Genomic DNA, 20,671 nt, shown 5'->3' with positions numbered 1-20,671 from the left:
AGGTCAACAGATAGAACACATAACATATCACTATCCATCTTATACATTGATCCTGTAGATAAGAATCAAGCTATCACCAACTGAATTATGGAACAGCCAGAAAGGAATTCAGACCATTTCACTACCAGAAATCTATTCTAATTTAATGAATTGTTAATTACTACTTCATAATTATTAATTATGCCACTAGTTGTCTCTTCATTAACTGGAAAGTTTTAAAGTTTCATCACTTAAGAGAATTCAGTTTTACCAATCATAGGATAACAAAGTATTCAAGTAGGCAATTAATTTAATCATTGATAAGGAAGTCCTTTTGACAGTGCCTCTAAATTAACTGATAAACAAACAAAAAAAGACTACATACAGCTCAGTGTTATGTTCCTGAGTTTTACATTGCATTTTTATAATACTATCTGTAATACCTGGTCATTTATTATTTTTTATCTCTCTGACTTTGGGCAGATAATTTCATTACTGAGCTTCTTCTGTAAAAGATATAGCAGTACTCACAAGACCAGTTATGGGGGAAAAGTACTTTGCACTCTAAGCTATCATTAGTGGTACAAAACCAGACATTGAACATACAATTGATGCTCAATTTGTGTTTGTGGCATTTCTTGCTACAGAAGTTTAGAATAGAAAAGAATTAGTTTATAGAAGGCAACAACCTCATAGGATTACTGAAAATGAGAACATATGTTGTGCTTTCAAATCTAAATGTGCTAATTAAAAGTGAACTCATCAGAACCTTAATACTAGAAGAATTACATTTATCGTTAATGCAACAACTTTATTATATTTGGAGCAACAAATAGTGCATTAGACCTAGAGCCAGAAAACCAGAGTTCAAATCCACTCTTATTCATTTAAGAGCTATGAGATCCTGTGTAAGTCACTTAACCTGTCTGCCTTAGTTGTCTCAACTACAAAGTGAGGATCATAGCATCTATTTCACAGGGTTGTTGTGAAAATCAAATGAGGTATCTGTTTAGTGCTTGGCTCAAGATAGGTGCTTAATAAATGCTTATTCCATTTTTTCCCTTTTGTTAATAATTTTATCCTATCTCCTATCTTTACTTATTTTGCCTAATGTATAAAAGTACACTTTATCAGTTTGGTCCTTCAACACATTTTGTTCCTTTAACATTAAATCACATTTCATCTATCTTTGTATTTTTGGACCTAACCAGGTACCTGGCTCTTGATAAACACTTCATTTGCTATAGATTTTTCCCCTTTTATGGAAATTTATCTTGTTTTGTTTCAGATCTTTTATTCTAGAATAGGGGTGGGGACCTTGAGACCCATACAGTTGTATGAGGTTGCTAAAGCAAAGTAGGAAGATGAGCTGAAAGCTAGGCATACCTCTCACTGCTTGAGTTCATTCTAAGTTTTTAATTTTGTATGCCCCATGAATGATGTTAAAAATATCCAAATGGTCCTTGACAAAAAAAAAAAAAAAAAAAAAAAAAAAATCCCATTCCTGCCCTAGAACTTGGAATATTAAAGTTACCAGAAGTATTTGGTTGCAACAATTTTAATGTCTGAATTCCCTGAAGAGTTGGTCATATTAAAGGTAAAAAAATCAAAATTCTTCTAAAAAGGAATGAAATGTACAAACTGAAGCCCTGAAAAGGCACTAACACTCAACATATGAAATTACTTTTTAAAAAATTATCTGCTGAGTGAAAATGAGCAGGACCAGGAGATCATTATATACTTCAACAATACTATATGATGATTAATTCTGATGGTCCTAGCCCTCTTCAACATTGAGATGAACCAAATCAGTTCCAAGAAAGCAGTAATGAACTGAACCAGCTACACCCAGCGAAAGAACTCTGGGAGATGATTATGAATCACTACAAAGAATTCCCAATCCCTCCATTTTTGATTTCCTTCATAGGCTAATTGTACACTATTTCAAAGTCCGATTCTTTTTTTACAGCAAAATAACTATTTGGACATGTATACATATATTGTATTTAACTTATACTTCAACATATTTAATATATATTGGTCAACCTGCCATCTGGGGGAAGGAGAGGAAAAGTTGGAACAAAAGGTTTTGCAATTGTCAATGCTGAAAAAATACCCATGCATACATCTTATAAATAAAAAGCTGTAATTAAAAAAAAGAAAAGAAAAAATTATCAATGAAGTAATTCTATAATAGTCTCAAGACTGTTCACTTTGGGAAGGTCAGACAGAGCTGGGAAAAAAAGTATTCCTATAGTCTGACAGCAGAGATGAGGCACGCTATTATTGCCATCATTATTCATAATCTTGAAAGCTTCTCCCCATTTTTCTAGAGATATGACAAATTTTATGGCAGAAATATCTGTACATATTTTTCTTTATAGTAAACTCATCTGAAATAGATGTGGGAATACCAGCTGATATGTTCTAACACTATTAAATTTTAAGAACAGATGTATTCAGTAAAAAATCATTCTCCATACTTAGAAACTGTGGATGGGTTTAACTATTCTATAAAGTATTGGAATAGTTCTACTTGTTCAGTGAAGAAGAGAACCATCTACATATACCCAGAGAGAGAATAGTGGGAACTTAGTATGGACCACAATATAGCATTCTCATTCTCTCTGTTGTCTTCTTGCATTATTTTTAGTTTTTCTTTTCCTTCCTTCTGTATCTGATTTTTCTTGCATAGCAAGATAACTGTACAAATATGTATACATATATTGGATTTAACGTATTTAACATGTATTGGACTACCTGCCAGCTAGGGGAGGAGGAGAAAATTTGTAACAAAAGGTTTTGCAACGATCAATGTTGAAAAATTATCCATGCATGTTTTGTAAAATAAAAAGCTTTAATAAAAAAAAATAAAATTATGGCAGAAAACTAACATATATATATAGGAATTATGTCAAAGTAGCTCATTAAATATTCATCCATTCCCTTTGATCTAAGGATTCTATAAACATTTACCTGAAGCTCCAAAGGAGAAAGTTCCCAATGTAAAGCTTAATATTCATAGCTGCCTTTTTTTGTGGTAGCAAATAACTGGAAACAAAAAAAGATATCCATCAATGGACACTGGAGAATAACTTAAGGGAAAAAAAAACCCTATTATACATGACTATAATGGAATCTCAAGGTATCATAATAGGAAGAATTCAGAGAAGCATAAAACAAAGCAGATAACAAGGGAAAATGCACATACAGGGCAGCTAGGTGGAATAGTGAATTAAGTAATGGTCCTGAACTCAGAGAACCAGAGTTCAAATCTAGCCTTAGTCATTTACTAGCTTTGTAACTATGGTTAAGTCATTTAACCCCACAAACCTGAGGGTGAGGGGGTAAGAAATACCTAACAAAAGACAATAAAAGTGAACACTGACTAAGCTTGGCTATGGAGAAAATATACTTCCCTTCTTTGCAGACAAGGGATATACCATGGGTATGAAATATTTCTTACAGAATATTATCAGAAAGTGTTCATGTTGGTTTTGCTAAACAGCTTCTTTTTAGAAAAAGTTTTTGTTATAAAGGAAGGCTCATTGACTTAAGGTATGGGGAGGAATATTATTCAGAAAAAAAGATTATACAAGAAAAAAATAATAATTAAGACGGAAACTTTACATAAAAACTTTACACTAACCATTTTGATTCAGTGACAAATTTATATAAACAAATATTCTTAATATGCCTTTTTATTGTTGTTTATAAAAAATACCACTAAAACTAATTTGATTTTTCAAAAATCAAAGTTCATTTAGTGAAATATCAATGTACATTTTATATTAAAGTTGTAGTAAAAATACTGATATTTAATAGTTTATACAAGTCTCATTCATGTAAAAATCACATAGCATGTAAAATTTAATTAGAAAAATTCATAATATTCACAAAAGTACATTATTTTTGTTGACAGCTCATGAGAACATTTGTCCTAACTCTTAAGATCCAGAACATAAATTTCACAGTTCAGTTTATCTTTTTTATTATCATAGGAGAAAAATAACTTCAGAAAACATATTTCATTCTAAATCCAGTGTGCTATGTATTAATAAGATGCACTTGAAGTAATCTCTGTTCAGACTACCAACGAATTGTGTAGTAAGAAATAATTTTTAAGATATCCTTAAAAATAAATCATTTTCCAATTGCTGTATCTTTAATTTACAGAAATCTGGTTGAAAAATCAAGTTTACCTATATACTTGAACAAGAAAATTAGTATTAAAAAAAATGTTGTGCTAGCAGCTTTAACTTTCCATTTCTGGAAATTTGGAATTGTTTTTTGATTACAATTAAATTTGGATTCTTTAAAAATTGTATAAAGTCCTGAATTTTTCTAAGAAAAAAGCTTGAAGATGTTAACTTTGTAAAAATAAAAAATTAAGAGGTAGTATGTGAAAGGCTAGTGTTTATATTTTAAAAGCTTAACTTGAAACCCTGCACCATTAACATATAAAATGATCGAACAATCTATGTGCTAATTTTTTATTATGATTCCATTCCAATGTTGCTTGAAAAATAACAGTGGAATATAAATGGAAGAACTCCAGTGAATTTAAAAAGAACTAGAGTATAAAACCTAGTATTACATAATGCTGTGCAGTCGGTATTAGTTTAGTGGTACTATAAACAAAATACATTTATGTATCTTGTGTTTTCAGTATTTTAGCAATACTTTCATTCTTCACATAATTTTACTATATATAAATCCTTCAAAATGGAGTCATTTAATCCTTCATTTTAAACAGCATATATTATAAAGGCATTCACACTAATTGTGTCATAAAGTTAATTAATAAATAATTAGTTAGGGGAATATGCCCATAGGTCATAAGTAAAAAGAAACATGCACTTTTTTATAATAGCTTTTAAGTTCTATATACAGTGTTCATGCACATGACAATTATAAATATAAAAAAAAATTAAGCAAAGAATGAAAGTTAGCAGCATTACTAGTTCTATTTGGAATGCTTGTGTTAAAGCAATAAATATCCTCTCATAAAATTAATGCAAATACACTGTTTGCCACACATAGTTTGTCCTAAAATGTAGGCAGCGTTCCATAATCCAGAAATCAATACCATTAAAAGAAAACCAAAAATTCTTTTTATAAAAAAGTGCACAAGTTTGTCCTATATGTATGTAGTTCTCTTTTCTTAATCCACGTGCATATTACACTCATAAAAATTCACATTAAAAGGCACAAATATATATCAATACCAACAGAAATAATCTTAAAATCTTAGAGATTCCCTCTAAGACACCACATGGAATGAGTTTGTCAGTAATATTACAAAGTAGGGTGTGAGTTACAACTTCACCACATTCAGGAATCATTTCTATATTTCATAAAGTAGGTTTGCAATTTTTGAAAGCTCTTGATTATTTTGATTTCTTTGAAAGTTAACACAGAACATTTTGTCATAATTAGCAAAATAAGCCTAATGCAAGAAATCAAAGCCATAAAATACTGTAAACCGAGAGAAGAGAACTGGTCCTAAACATACCATGAGGAGGCAGAATCAAACTTTCACATTAGAATCAAAAGACTGCAGCTAACAGCATTAATACAGAATAATTTTACTGGGCTCTGCATGGCAGGTTAAATATGCAACCACTTCAACTGGAAATGATCTAATTCATTTTGCAGTACAGAAAATGTACCCCTTTACTAACATTCCTTAAAGACAGAATATCAAAAGTATACAATTTCACTCTCAAATGCTCCTTAAATTCTACTCTCAAATTCACAATGGTTATTTTACATTAGTCAGAAGAGCAAACTAACATTTTAAAGCTTCATTGTTTGCATGTACACTTTATGTCACTGGTATAGAAGTACATATACTTTTGAATAGCTAAATGTAAAGTTCTATGGCACCTTCATTTTAGGAAGCCATTCAGACAACAAATATCATAATGTTATAATTGTTCCATCTTCTTCTAATGGTTTTTGATCAGAAGTATGTGCTTCATGTTCCATCCCTATGCCACTAGTTTGCTGTAAACTCACATCATTAGGAATAAAACCATTCTGTGTTGACTCAAAACTCAGTTCAATTTGTGTTAGTGATTCTAAGCTCTCAGCCATAGGAACTGCTTTAGGTATTTGCTGGGGCATTCCATTATCTTCAATAATTATATCTTCTTCATCACTCTCTTCATCTTTCGGATCAAAATTCATCTCAATATGTGGTGAGTAGCTGACAAGACTGTTATCAGTAGATTGACCTGAGCTGCCAGAAGTCCGACTATTCCTGACAACATTATTTCTCTGATTTGCAGGTCTTACAGTTATAATCAGGTTACGGCTGTTTGCAATCATCATGTCTGTAACTTGATCAAGACTTTTTCCTGAAACTTCTATTCCATTAACTTCTAAAACCTCATCATTAACTGCAAGTAAGCCAGTACTTTGAGCCAGACCACCTGGAACAAGCCTGGATATGAAAATCCCTGGAACTTTTTCTAGGCCATGTGGTGTGACTCTTACACTAGAACCATCTCTTATATAGAATCCTAGTGGTTTCTCCGTTCCATATTTGTAAAGACGAACTCTTCGATGGGTTTCTGGGAGAATATCCACATCAATAATAGAAGATACTGGTCTAAAATCTTGAGGCATACTAATAACTATGTTTGGTTTCTTTTTATGGTAATCAGGACGTAATACATTTGTCAAGACATTCTTCTTCTTTATCAGCGTATCTGTACCAAAGGCACTGTAATCTGCTTCTTCTGTTTAAAAAAAGCAGAAACAAAAACATTGATTATCAGTATTAGTGTATATATAAAAAGATCATCAAAATATCCCATTAGTCTATTATATAACATGGAGCCAGTAATGTGAGCAGAGCAATATACCAATATGGATTTAGAAGTCAACCAAATCAGTTTTTATTGAATTTATAAATTAATACTAGTGTCATAAAAATATACTAGAAAAACCACTAGATGGCCCTCTTTTGTGATAATCAGAAAATACCACCAAGACTTTTTACAAAGTTGAATCTCTACACACACACACACACACACACACACACACACACACACACACACACAATTGTCCACTATATGCAACAGAGATGCAATTTCTTTTTTAATATATGTATTTGGAACTACACATTTTCCATCTTGGGGTTGATTTTTAAAATTTATGTTGAAGATAAAATCAATTAAGCTCAAATAAAATTAATATGACTTTATAAAGCTAAACAAAGTTTTCTAAGCACAACTAGTAGTAAAGGGACCACAGATTTATGGTCTTTCCCAATGTAGTTTTTCCAACTGGATTCAAATCCATTTATTCCCCTTCTTCCTTTCTCTTTTTCTTGCTTGAATAATGAATTAGCATGCTATTTATGAATTATAGAGGAAAAAAAAATAAGATTCAATCTATATAGAACATCACAAAATTTCACTAAATCTCATATAAAATGAGAATAAGCAGAATACTACTAGATATAACAGGTGGGAAAACATGATACCCTCAGTTTAAAATGTAATTAATCTGATGAAATTCAGTATGGTTTACTTGGTCATTTATATATTTCAGGAATTGCTTGTTCCCCTGTGATTTTATTCCACTGGGCCTTTTTTTTGTTGTTGTGTTGCTCCACACTTAGTTTTTATTAACTAACATACTATTTCTTGGGGGCAGGTAGTACAGTGGTCTTAGAGTCAGAAGGACCTGAATACTAGCTGTGTGACCCTGGACAAACCATTCAATCCTGATTGCCTCCAAATAAAAACTATTTCTTATAAAAGTCAAATTAAATATAAGAGGACCAAAAACAATCCAAGTACTTCATTTACTAATACTTAAAAAAAAAACAAAAAAACACCAAGCACTTGACAAAAGATCTATTTCCAAAAATAAGCAAAGTAATTCATAAAACAATCTCTCAAAATAAACAGTGATGAAACAAAAAAGTATAATTAGCTATGATTCTGAAGTAATTTGGATCAGGGATTACATTATTTTAAAAGCATTAATTTCCCTATGCCCTATTATGAGGAGTTTCACACATTAGTATGTAAAACAAAACACAGAAAATGACTAATTAATGTTGCTAATTGAAAGCCCAATGCATTTTAACAGCTATCATCTAAAATCTGAGTTTCTTTTCTGGGACATAAAAAGCCTATACACTTTTAATTGAAGTATTTGCTTAGCTAACATTACTCACACCATGTTTTTAAAGCAAAACATTTTTGATTCCAAAAGGAAACTTCAAACTATTGTTAGGAAGAAATGGGAAACACTTAAAGCTAGATGTGCAAAATCATCCCCACTGAAGACAGACATATCATTCATAATCCATACTTTACTTCAAACACTTGATAGGAACAAAAAACCAAAACCATTGAGAGATAGGAGGAAAAAATAATAAAAATAACTCAACAACCTAGTATTATGCTTTCAAACTTTATTTAAAATAGTGGGAGAAAATGAAATATGTACCAGCTCTAAACTTGTCAGTAAAAGATTTCCTCACTTTTTTCAGCTTCTCTGAAAGTTTAAAAGTTGTCAAATTTTTTTAGACATTAGAAACATGGAAAAAAGTTGCTGACAACTGAGTCAGGCATAATCTCACATTCATTGAAGGATATAGAAAACTTTCCTGATGTCTAGGTTACACAAATACATCATGCTCAGCAAGCAGCAGTATTCATATCATCCTTAGTGATGCATTTTAGACAGTTCGAATGGGCAACGTACAATGTTTTCTTGCGGAAAACAAGTGTTTGCTTGAAAAGCAGCTTGGCTTTTTAAGAACTATTTAGATACACCAACACCTTCTCCTTGTAAAACTTGACATAAGAAAAATTAAGAAAAGTTTCATTGAATGTATTTTCTAAGAATATTTCTTTCTTATATAATGTGTGAAGAGTCAACATACTATGCTGCAAAATATATTGATTCCCTAGCAATACAAATTTAGGACAAAATAAAATTGTTTTCCTTCACAACTACTCATTGAAAGCTTAACCAGAGAAACTAATCTGCATAATTTGGCCATGCAGCCAGACTCCATTTGTACATTCTTGACTAAATTCTCAAAAGCAATATGCCTGAGTACAAAGACACCTTTGTTCTTCCAGCCAGCTAAGCAGTTTACAGCTACTGGGAAAAAGAAATATTTTGGCAGAAAGCCACAGTACAGGGTGTTAGTTTAAAGTGTAAAGGTGAATGTCCAAATAGAATGTAGTTGTATATATATGGTCTGGAACTAAAGAAACTATGAAAAATATAATTGAAAACTCTTGATCAAATTAATTTAAAGCAAAAATTCTTGTGTGCTCCTGAATATCTTTATATTAGTTCCATAATTAGAAATCTAGACCAATACAACTTATCCAGAAACCTCAAGAATCAAAAACATAGGCAAGAACCTAGAAGCAAAAAGTTTTGAGCTGTTAACACATCACAATGTTCTTGAACCAAATCATGAACATTTCACTTAAAAATTCAATAATCTCCCTTGGTTCTCAATCAGAATCTCTTTACTCCTTTTTTAAACAATGTAGTTTGTTTGGTATAAAGAACAAAGGATTTTAGGGGCAGGAGACCTGGATTAATTTCTGGTTTTACTACTTATTAGCAGTGTCTTAGGAGCAAGTCATGTAACTTCCAAGTTTCAGTGTTTTCATCTGAAAAATGAGGCTAATTAAATTTGGTGAGCACTTATTAAGATCTTTGTGCAAGGTAAAGTTAACAGAACTTATATTATCTCACATTGTTAAGAAAAATACTTGGTAAACTGCAAAGCACTAATTAAGTGCTATAATTATAGGTAGATTCAAAACTATGGTGGTTATCTAAAAGTCACTGAAGAGACAAAAATTATATAAGTACGGCCTTTTGTTAGTGCACTGCATAAATATTTTTACTGCTTATTAATACTTTTGAACTTTAAAAAATATGTAAATATTCTTAAAAGTACAAGAATTAGTGAAATATGTTCCTTGAAATAAGTTGCACAGTGTCTGCAACTTAGTTCTTAATTAGTGTTTGCTGATTGAATAACCTATTATATATCAAACACTGAAGATACAAGATAAATGAAATATTACCTCAAAAAATGTTATACTCTAATAGGGGAGAAGACTTAACACATATAAATATATACAAAATATATGAAGGTTATTTGGGAGTAAGAGTGTGGAATGAAATACTAAAAGTAGGGGGAATCAGAAAAATCTTACACAGAAGAAGTATTTGAGCTGAGTTTTGCATTCTGTACACCTTTGGGCAGTGAGGTGGCACAATCGATAGAGTGCCAGGTCTGAAGTAAAAAAGACTGATTTTCACGAGTGTAAATCCAGCCTCAGATACTTATTAGCTGTGTGACTCTGGGCAATTCAGGCAATTTTCTTATTTATAAAATGAGATCTATAAACACCTACTTGAATATATAACATACTAGATCAAAATACAGACTATACTTTTTCCATTAAAATCTTAAACACCTAGCTCACACACACTCTCTCTCTCTCTTTTTTTTTTTTTTTTGGGGGGGGGGAGGGGGACAGCATTGTTTTCCCAGCAAGAGCATTAGAAATATGCAGTTATTCCCTGCTAACTAAAACCAGCCTTGGTAAGAAAAACAGGTATTCAAGTGAACTTCAAGCCTCCAAAAGTTATCAAATAAAAACAACTGATTCAAGATACAGATTTCCTAAACTTAAAACAAAACAAAACCCAACTTATTCCTGTGCTAAATAACTTATACTTTGGGAATCTGTTTTCTTTGATTAACCAGTATCATCTTAAGAAAAACACCTCAACTTAAAATGCAGATGATATAACAAGTTGTTACCAAGGTGTATGAAATTGCTGCCTATGCAAACAATTTCATTTACTATCAACTAAATAGGAAGATAGTGGCAGTTGAATATGATTTGCAAGTTTAAAACTGTTTCTGGGACCAAATAGTAACCAGTTATGTTTACATAATTTGCTGTATAAATAGCCATTAGGCACTTGAAAAGAAAAGTATCAAAATAAGGTGTGATAATGTATGGCTATAAATGGACCAATTCACCATGCTTTTTCCTTGACAGAAATCACTATTTGCATTAAGTTCTTAGAAAACACATCACACTAGAACAGAATACTCTCTAGTAAGCAAAATTCCCTGCCCCCCAATTAAGTATTGCTTATTTCTATTTGGGCCCTAAAATCAAAATTCTAATCTTAAAGACAATATATGCAAAGTGCTCGTTTTTACTATTTAGGAAACTGGTATAAAAAAAGCTAAATAAGAAAAATAGGTGTCTTGATTTGATCCTTATTGAATACTTGTAATACTGCGACATGTTGAGATAAATACTAGAACTTAGAAAAGGTACAGACTCTTAACAGATGTTAGCACTGAATTTTGTTATGTTAAAGGAGAGATCAGAACTAAATAACAAAAACAGATAGTGTTCTAATTCAGCTCCTATAAACCTCAGATAAAATATCAACTTGTATCATCATGTGGTTATTGAAAAACAATGCTCTACTGCTAAATGAGTATTATGAAAAGTACTACAAATGTATTAAAAACTCCTACTATATGAAAAGTCTACTTTGGAAAAATTAAGGCACCCGTTTAAATTGACAAGTGTGGGAAAATTTTTGATGCTCCAATACAGCTTTAAGCAAAGTTTAGCAATAGAACGTCATGCTAGGCCTTATAATTTAGTGTCAGAACATAGGTGTCACATAGATACTGACTCTATTCCACCACTGATATGTGACATCCTTATTCTCTTCCACTGTTTCCTTTAACAATAAAGATGCTGAACCTGATATGCTGGTTGCCCCACACTTCTTCAATCACCACATCCTCAGGCAAACAAAATTAAAAACAGTTTTTTCTTTCAAAAGTGGTTCCATAAACTCACTGGTAATGGAAAACTTGGTTAATATAGAAAATGCTATGATTTCAAATCCTTTTTTTGCAACATTAATTAAGACTATTTACTGACCTCTGAAATAAACTATGAATCATTTCCCAGACAAAAAAAGATTCTAAGAAGCAAAAAACCTTTCTACTTTTTAAAAGTAAGGAAAATAAATACAATAAGCCATCATAGATCATGGATTTAGAGCTAGGAAAAAAAAATCTCAAATCATTTAGTCCAAACTCCTTTTATAGATGAGAAAAGACTCATGGAGGTTCAAAGTAAATTTTAGTTTTGCACCTAGTGGTACAAACCAATTTTACTTAAAACATCAGCAATAGCTTAAAATCTGAATTCAGAAATAAAAATCTTCTAAATAAATTTATTCTTTCAAGATAGTCCAGTGCTTAAAACCAATAATAATTTTTGAACTATGATAGACAAAAAAGTAAAAAAACAAAAAAACACACACAAGTATCAGCAAGAAAGATAATAGAATAAAGCAACAGTCATTAAGCTTCTATTCTATGTCAGGTACTATACAGAACATTTATTTCTAATTATAGCAACAAAGTTTTTCTGACTAGTCACACTTACCTTTTTTTTGTATAAAAATCCTAAGTAGCGGATTGGCTGTTGAAACAGCTTTATGATAGTTATCATCATTATTTATAGGCAGTAAGTCTCCATGAATGTCCGCATAGCCTACTAAAACTTCAACATTGGGTATCTTATGAACATGCTGTAATAATCCATAAAACTCTTCAAATTTTCCAGGTTTAGATCGTTCCAGAGAAAATCGACGAAATTCTGCTCCAAACTATAAACAAAATATACATAATAAATTACTTTTTGAGCAAAGCCAGGAAAATATTGTACACAGCAACAGCAAGATTACACTATGATCAATTCTGATGGACATGGCTCTTTTCAACTGCGAGGTGATTCAGAACAGTTCCAGTGGTCTTGTGATGAAGAGAACTATCTGCATCCAGACAGAGGACTGTGAATCACAACATAGTATTTTCACTTTTTAAAAAATTGTTCACTTGCATTTTGTTTTCTTTCTCATGTTTTTCCTTTTTGATTTTATTTTTCTTGTGAAGCATGATGATTGTGGAAATATGTAAAGAATTGCACGTGTTTAACATATATGGGATTACTTGCCATCTAGGAGGAGGGAAAAAGGGAGGGGAAAATTTTGTTAACACAAGGTTTTGCAAAGGTGAATGTTGAAAATTATCTGCATATGTTTTGAAAATTAAAAACCTTTAATTAAAATAAATTACTTTAAAAAAAATATCAAGTCATCATTTCAATAGTATTTCTTCAGCACTTGTATTCCAGAGAAATGCTAGGCACTGGGGACATAAAAATCAATAGGATTCTGATATCATTTCATATCAGCAAAAGTAAAAACATTTCTATCTGGAAAAGCTATGTAACAAGTAAAATCATATCTCTATTATTAAAGAACATACATTTCATAACACCTTCCTTACCAAAGGAAAAACATAATTAGCACCACAGTATAGTTGACAGAATACTGATTTGAGGCAGGAGGCCTCCCACATTCTAGTTCTGCCAGTCACTCATCACCTGCTGAGTCCCTTCACATTTCTAGCCTGGGCTGCAACATTAAGAGATCATTTCTAAGGTTTCCTCCAAATCTAAAATCCAACAATAGCCCACCTCTGAGAAAGTTGGGGAGCAGTAATTGTCTTTGTCCCCCTAATCTTTCAATAGCTAGAACAAGTTACAGTACCACTATCCTAAGCAGAATCATTTGACTATCTAGGGATGGGGTTCTTGCCTCAGGCCTAAACTCAAGATCTGACAAAAAGGAGGCTCTCTTGCTGCTACTGCTGTTGCCATTACTACTATTAGAAGCTAGTGCCAAAATCCAAATTTTATCCAATCATTCTCAACACCAATTTAGTTAAAAGCTTTGTTTTTATACTGATGGAATTTTTTCAATTCCTAGCAAAAAAAGAAAAAAGAAAAAGAAAAACTTTGCTTTCTAAAAGTTTTCAAAATAGTCTGGATAAATACATTAGAAACAAGTGCAAAAATAATAAACATCTGCAAATGACACACGTGCAGTAACTACAAACTGGATACTCGGGTGCTTTGGGGTTAATTACATAAAACCTCACCAAAATGTCCAATGATTTTAACTTCATGCAATTTTAATACAGAACTCAAGATTTCAAAAAATATAATATTAGTAAAGGCATTGTTATTTTTGAATTGGTGTGGTATTGTGGAGGAAAAAAAAAATTCTAGGTTCTAGATCTATGTTAGGTGCTAACCTCATCATCTGATCTGTGTGCTTAACCTGTTCATTCACCTGTGAAATGGGAGTTATAACTAGGTTATCTCACAGGCTTGATGTGTGAAAAACGTTATGTGAAATGATATAAAATGTTGAAAAATGATATAAAATACTGAATATGTTTTAATGCTTTATGTTTTCACAGTAGGAATTTTCTGAAGATCCCTTGTATGATTAAGGATCGCAGATTAGGATCTGTTATTTAATCCAATTCCCTCTTTTTACAAATAATGAGAATGATGCCAGGGAGGCCAAATAACCAGCCCAAAGTCAAGAATTAAAAACCTAGGGCTTCAGAACAACATTCTTTTTACTACATTCAGCTAAGCACTACTACTGTCCAACCTGAGAATGAGCTCCTTCAAACTTAACTAAACTAGTCCTCTGAAGATAAAAGCTCAGCAAACCTTTCCAATGTGTTTGAAGATCTACCAGAGTGTACTTCACTGGCCCAGTTTACAAAAACCCATCTTATGGCACTTTCAATGAGAAAGACAGAATGTTTATATTATTAACCCTTGCCAGTAAGATCAAAAGAGGGCAAATTGATAAACAGAAGATGAAATCTCATCAGTACATAAGATGAAATGTTGCCTCTATTACTTTCTGTTACCCTTTGGCCTCTAATTTGGGTCAAATGAAGGCAGTAACACAGAGGACACTCACTGATTATTTGTGGTTTTGCATGTTCTCAACAACATATCTGACTGTAAGTGAGGAAGGTAAGTGGTTCAGTAGATAGAGTGCTGGGGCCTGAATCAGGGAGAACCAAATTCAAATCTAACCTTACTCTGTTGACCCTGGGTCAATTCATTCTAACATCTCTGTCTTAGTTTCCTCAATGATGAGAATACAGCATCATTGTCAAAGTGTTGCTCTGATTGTCAAATGAGATAATTTGTTAAAACAAAAAAACAAAAAAACACTACTTAGTGCAGTGCTTACCAAATGGTGGGCACTATATTAATATTTATTCCTTTCCTTAAAAGGAACTTAAGTTCTATTCTGAAAACCACTACAAAAGATAATTTGTTAAAACAAAAAAACAAAAAAACACTACTTAGTGCAGTGCTTACCAAATGGTGGGCACTATATTAATATTTATTCCTTTCCTTAAAAGGAACTTAAGTTCTATTCTGAAAACCACTACAAATCTTTTAAATTGCATCCTAACAAAGTAAGCATAATAGAAAAAATATGAAGTCAAAGTAACATTCAATCAGTAAAACTTGAGAATTTAGAAGGAAATTCAAAAAGCATCTACAACAACCCAAAGCTGAACAATAAATGCTAGAAAGTGATCATAATTATAACAGCAACACAAAAATTAGAAACTCAAATCAAGTTACATAAGTTTTCGATAAATTCTAATAAAAAATTGCTGTTTTGATTGCACTAGAATATTGTGCAGATTATTACAAAACACAAAAAAAGACTTTTGCGCTCTTTAGAACAAGATATTTTAAAAAATAGTTGTCATAATTAATACAAGCATCTTCACTGAATCCTTCAAATAAGCCTTTCTTGACAACTCAAAGAAATGCATACTTCATACACAACCACTATCATTTTTGCCCATCTTCAATTCCCAGGTCTATTTTACAGTTTTTCTGCAAAAGAAACTTCTCCTTAAATGCTAAAAATAAGATAATGCACCAAAATATTTTAGTTTCTTATTTATCTTTAAAAATTAGCCTAACCAGAACTTGATTCATTCAATCATTCCTTATCTACCATGTATTTGGATTACCCACCACTTAATTAGGGAAAATATTATTAAATCTCTGTAATCCCTGATTTTGTATGTGTAGAGACTTACACAGTTGCCCTTGGAGATATTTACAGCACAACTTTTGGTACTTCTATACAGCTAAAAACTTTACTTGCAATCAGTATTAGAAAACACACACACACACACACAGAGTTTTAATAGGCAATGAATTAAAATAATTTCTGAAATGTAAACATACTACATTTGTCAAGAAAATAAAGTGATTGGGGCAGCTAAGTGGTGCAGTGGATAGAGCACCAGCCCCAAAGTCAGGAGGACCCGAGTTCAAATCTAGTCTCAGAGACTAAACGCTTCCGACCTGTATCCCTGGGCAAGTCACTTAACCCCAAATACTTAAGCAAAAAAAAAAAAAAAAAAAAAAAAAAAAAAAGAAAGAAAGAAAGAAAATAAAGTGATTCATACCTCTTGCTATCTGATTTTAGTCACACCTAAACATTACAAAGTAAATAAAACTCAATAGAAAACACCCTTCATATCAGTGTTGAGTCCTATGACATTGAAAGTCAGTTTCTTATTTTAATTACTCAGATGTTATCAAAATTTTATGTTAGTAACAAAGAGAAAAATGAAGTTTTCTCAATAGTCTTTGCCAGATGAATTTCTCAATAGCATTACCATTATTTAATAAAATTTTTATATTTAATAACTTAACATTTTAGGTCACTATTAAACATTTGTTATTTAAATTCACTTTGAGATATTTCTTTTCTCTTAATATGAAAAGGACAGCTATTTTAAGACAATGGAAAATTTTTGTGACTTTACTGTTGGTTTGTCACCTTTGGTAAATGCCAATCTATAATTTTTGGCAAAAACACGTTCTAAATAACAAAGATAATGTTATGCCTTTTACAACAACACAATAGGATTTAAAAAGGAACTTTTCAAACTCAGAGGAAAACACAAGGATAAGGATAAAGACAAAAAAGCAGACAAAATCAACTATAATCTTCAAGAGAATTATTCACTATTAATATCAGTTTTCTATTAGCTTACTCCTTATCATTCAGTAAGTCTGTCTGGATGCAAACTTCTTCCATAGTCATGGGATAACCAATTTTTAAGATTAGCCAAAAAAAGAGACAATCAAATCAGGAAAGTCTATAACTGGAAGAATCAATCCTCCAAGGTAATCAAGTATACCACAGTGATAACTGGCTGTAAAAATTCTCACTTCAAGAGATAATTAAACACAGGTAAATGTTATTACACAGAAAAAATACATTTCAAATTGAAAGAATATCCCTGTTAATGGAAATACCCACTCTTCTCTACATGTTCAGGGTCAATTCAAAGCCAAGTAATACCGATTCCTACAAAATCAACTTTTAGCAAGATTATGGCACAGTACAGTAAAATTCAGAGCCATTGCACAAAATTGTGGCATTAATAAACACTATTGTTTAAAATTCCCAATGTCTATGTGTAAACAGAAAAAAAAAAAAAAAAGGGGGGAGGAGGGGGGAAATGGCTACCACTTTCATCATTTTAAAAATGTGTCCAAACTCCAGAAGGGACCTTAGAAACAGTAAGTTTTCACCATTAAAAACAAATTTGCTTACAAAAATCTACTAAGAAATGAATATGAACAATATCTTCAAAGTCTAAAAAACAGCTCTTTATAACTTAAAAACTTTTCCTAAGAAGTTGTCTTAAATTGAGCTTTTCCAATGGCTGTAAGTAAAAGTTTATAAAAACTTTTAACACATTAAATATGGTTTAGCTGTAACTACATGTGAGAATTTTAAATCAACTGACAGAAAAAAGGAAAATCTCTTAAAGCCTACTCCTATTTCTATAGGAAATGCTTTAAAATCAATTTATAATTTCATCTAAAAAAAAAAAACTTTAAAATCAGCTGGTAAAGTAGGTGTTAGTGCCTGATTCTGAGAACAGGCCATATTTGAGATTTTTTTTGTTAACTTCAAACCCCCACAAAACCAAATCTGGTGATGGAACTTCAGAATTCCATCTCAATCATCTGACACATGGACTCATTACTATAATAGCACTACCAAGATTTATTTGGAAACATATTACTCTCAAGCAAGCAATTTTAATTTGCATTGAGAATTTTATGAAAGATAGAGAGGAAAATAATATTCTTTTTGATGAAAGTCTAAAGTTGATTTGATATGACATTTATGTTCTAATAGTACATAGTTTCAAATTTTAAACTTTAAATATGAGGCAAAAGTGGATATCCTTGATCTCATTTTAAAGATTACAAAAACTTGGAAATACCCGATCATCATCCCCTGAAGACTGTATTTCCTCTTCCACATCTCCTATTATAAATTTTTCCCTAGTACCTTCGTTCCACGGATCACTACTCTTACTCGGCAAACTTTTAGTACTCATGAATTCAATTACATAACACTGTTGCAGTTGATACATTATTTTGTAGCTACTTTCATGGTCCTTTAGAAATTTTAGGTTTCCCCTGTTTTTTATTGTATATAAACTTCAGATTGTGTCTTCTATTTACCAAAAATCTCAAAGCAGTGTTGTTTTCTTCAAACCAGCTAAGTGATCTTATGCAGATCTCTGGGCCTCAGACTCCAAAGCGTAGATAGGGTGGGGAAATAAGAGGGTGGACAAGGTCTATATGGTTTCATCTGGTTAATATCTGAATTTAAGGGGAGGTTCACTGGAAGTTTAATATCCTTTATGCACATCCATCTTCTCCAAATCCAGCTAAATATAAGAAAATCTTCCCCACTATACCTTGGATCACACACCTTTATTCTTAAGGCTTAGTCTTATCTCCACTACTCAGACATTCAGACAATCTAATTAACCGATTCGTGGCTCATATGCTGCCTTGTAAGTGGTTAAATTTCACGTCTATGTGTTTAGATTTTGTTTCTTTTGTGCTCCCTCTTCAGACCGAAGTTATGTTGTGAAGTATTGATGAATATTAAAATTCTGTTGCAGTTATTACGTTCAAAGAATAAATAAATAACAAAATCAAAAGCAGAGTAAAACCGTATTTGCAAATCTAATTTGATGAAGTAAATTTTCTACTCCCCGGACTAATGAAGGGGAAAGAGCACAACTCCCACCATTTAAACCAACCCAGTCAACCCAATCCAGTTTCCCCTTCCATCTAACTCTTTACTCCAGTGTAATCCCTCCTTCCGACACTCACCTGCAAGCAGGGGTAGGGGATGGGAAGAAGAGAAATGCTGGTTAAATATCGGGGGTAGCACTCGATTCTCCCCAGACTTCGGGGCAGGCGAGGCGCAGGCACGCATCCAGACCCTACCGCCCGGGCCGCCCTTCCAAGTTGTCCCGCGAATGCTTACCCAGCGACGTTCGGGGATTGCACACGCGCCCACCCCGGCTCAGCACCACCATTCTTCGCCCACTCCCGCCCCGCTTGCCCCCGGACCCCGCACCCACCTTGCTCTTCACTTCCATGGTGCCCAGGCAGCCGCTGCCCGCGCCGTGCCGGTGAGTCCGGTTCATGGTGAGCGCGGGGGGGCGGACTGTCTGTCCGGCCTGCTGTCCGTCTACCCCAGGCGTCTTTCTCTCCAGGATCGAGGGGACGAAAAGAGGGAGCGCCTCCGGCCTGCGCCGCTCACAAACCACCTGAGGTAGTAGCGACGGCGGCTTCTCTTCTTCTGATTTCCAGGGGCCGAGGCGGCGGCCGCTGCAGCGCCCGAATAGGGGCGCGGAGATGGCTCAGGCGATTCAGGGAGGGGGAGGGGGCACCTAAGAGCGCTTAGTCTAGCACTCCACTGGCTCTATCCAGCCCGCGCTCGCGCGCACCCCTCACACACCTGCAGTTATCTGGGGGTGAGGGGCGGGGCGGGGAGACGCCAAGACTGTGGTGCGCGTGCTCACCTGGGGCCCCGACGCGGGAGAAGAGGCCAAGGAGAAATAAAAGAGAAGCGTCAGACTCCTCACCCGTCCAGGGACCGAAGTTGGAGTCTACAACGGATAAGCTCTATTACTTGAATGGAATGAAGAGGAAGGGAAAGGAGGAAAAAAAGAGGGAGGGAGAACGTCACGCGCTCCTCCCACCCCCGCACCCGCCTAGAGACGCCCTGAGGAGCACCTGAAGAGCGGGGGTGGTCTCCACCCCTTCCCCGTTCAACCCCTCCTTAGACCGCTGTTAAGGAGGGAAGTAGAGCGCATGCGTGGCTGCTAGAGTTTCCGCTGCAGAAGCGAGAGATCGGGGGAAGGGCGGGGGTCTGGGCCGGAAGCGAGAGCGCACCTGGAGGAGGTTTGTGGGGACTGCGGGCGCGGAACCGCCCGCCCTCAGCGTGTGCTCCCCTCCCCCTTCCCAGGCTTCGGGCGCGCGCTCCTGCTCTACTCTGGGCGGGGTTTGGGGGCGTTTGCGAATGAGCACCTGTTACTCAGGAGGCCTGTGCTGGAGGCTTGTTTGGGGAGAACACCGGATCGAAACGCCCGTAAGGCGCTTATCGAATCTTAAAGTGCTGCATAAATGTCTGATGTTAGTAATCCGGCTTGCTGAAGCTTCTGCTTCCTCGCGGATTGGCCCTAGGCGAGACTTCGGTTTCCTCTGTGCCAAGCCAGGCTTGGGGCACTGAGAGTTGTCAGCTCCTCTCGTTTTCGCTCCGCTGGTACTACTCTTACGCACAGTCTCCTAGCTCCTAGGAACCTTACCCCCACCTAAACTCCCTTTTAATTTAA

The 20,671-nt window shown here is 34.0% G+C and overlaps 1 protein-coding gene and 1 long non-coding RNA gene across 2 annotated transcripts in view; one reads left to right on the top strand and one right to left on the bottom strand.

The window, feature by feature from the left end:
• LOC127548918 (uncharacterized) overlaps positions 1 to 20,671 on the top strand; it is a 444,700-nt gene that overhangs the window by 241,030 nt on the left and 182,999 nt on the right. The window lies entirely within an intron of this gene.
• Positions 1,522 to 20,142, bottom strand: PARD6B (par-6 family cell polarity regulator beta). The gene is made up of 3 exons (XM_051976591.1): positions 19,415 to 20,142; positions 12,480 to 12,702; positions 1,522 to 6,725 (listed from the first exon to the last, which is right to left on the bottom strand). The coding sequence occupies exons 1-3, from the start codon at positions 19,478 to 19,480 to the stop codon at positions 5,902 to 5,904; spliced, it is 1,113 nt and encodes a 370-aa protein (XP_051832551.1). The 5' UTR covers positions 19,481 to 20,142; the 3' UTR covers positions 1,522 to 5,901.

This window comes from Antechinus flavipes, chromosome 2 (genome assembly GCF_016432865.1).
Source record: "Antechinus flavipes isolate AdamAnt ecotype Samford, QLD, Australia chromosome 2, AdamAnt_v2, whole genome shotgun sequence".
NCBI lineage: Eukaryota > Metazoa > Chordata > Mammalia > Dasyuromorphia > Dasyuridae > Antechinus > Antechinus flavipes.
Note: the sequence above shows the minus strand (reverse complement) of the source record. Positions and strands in the feature narration are given on the sequence as shown.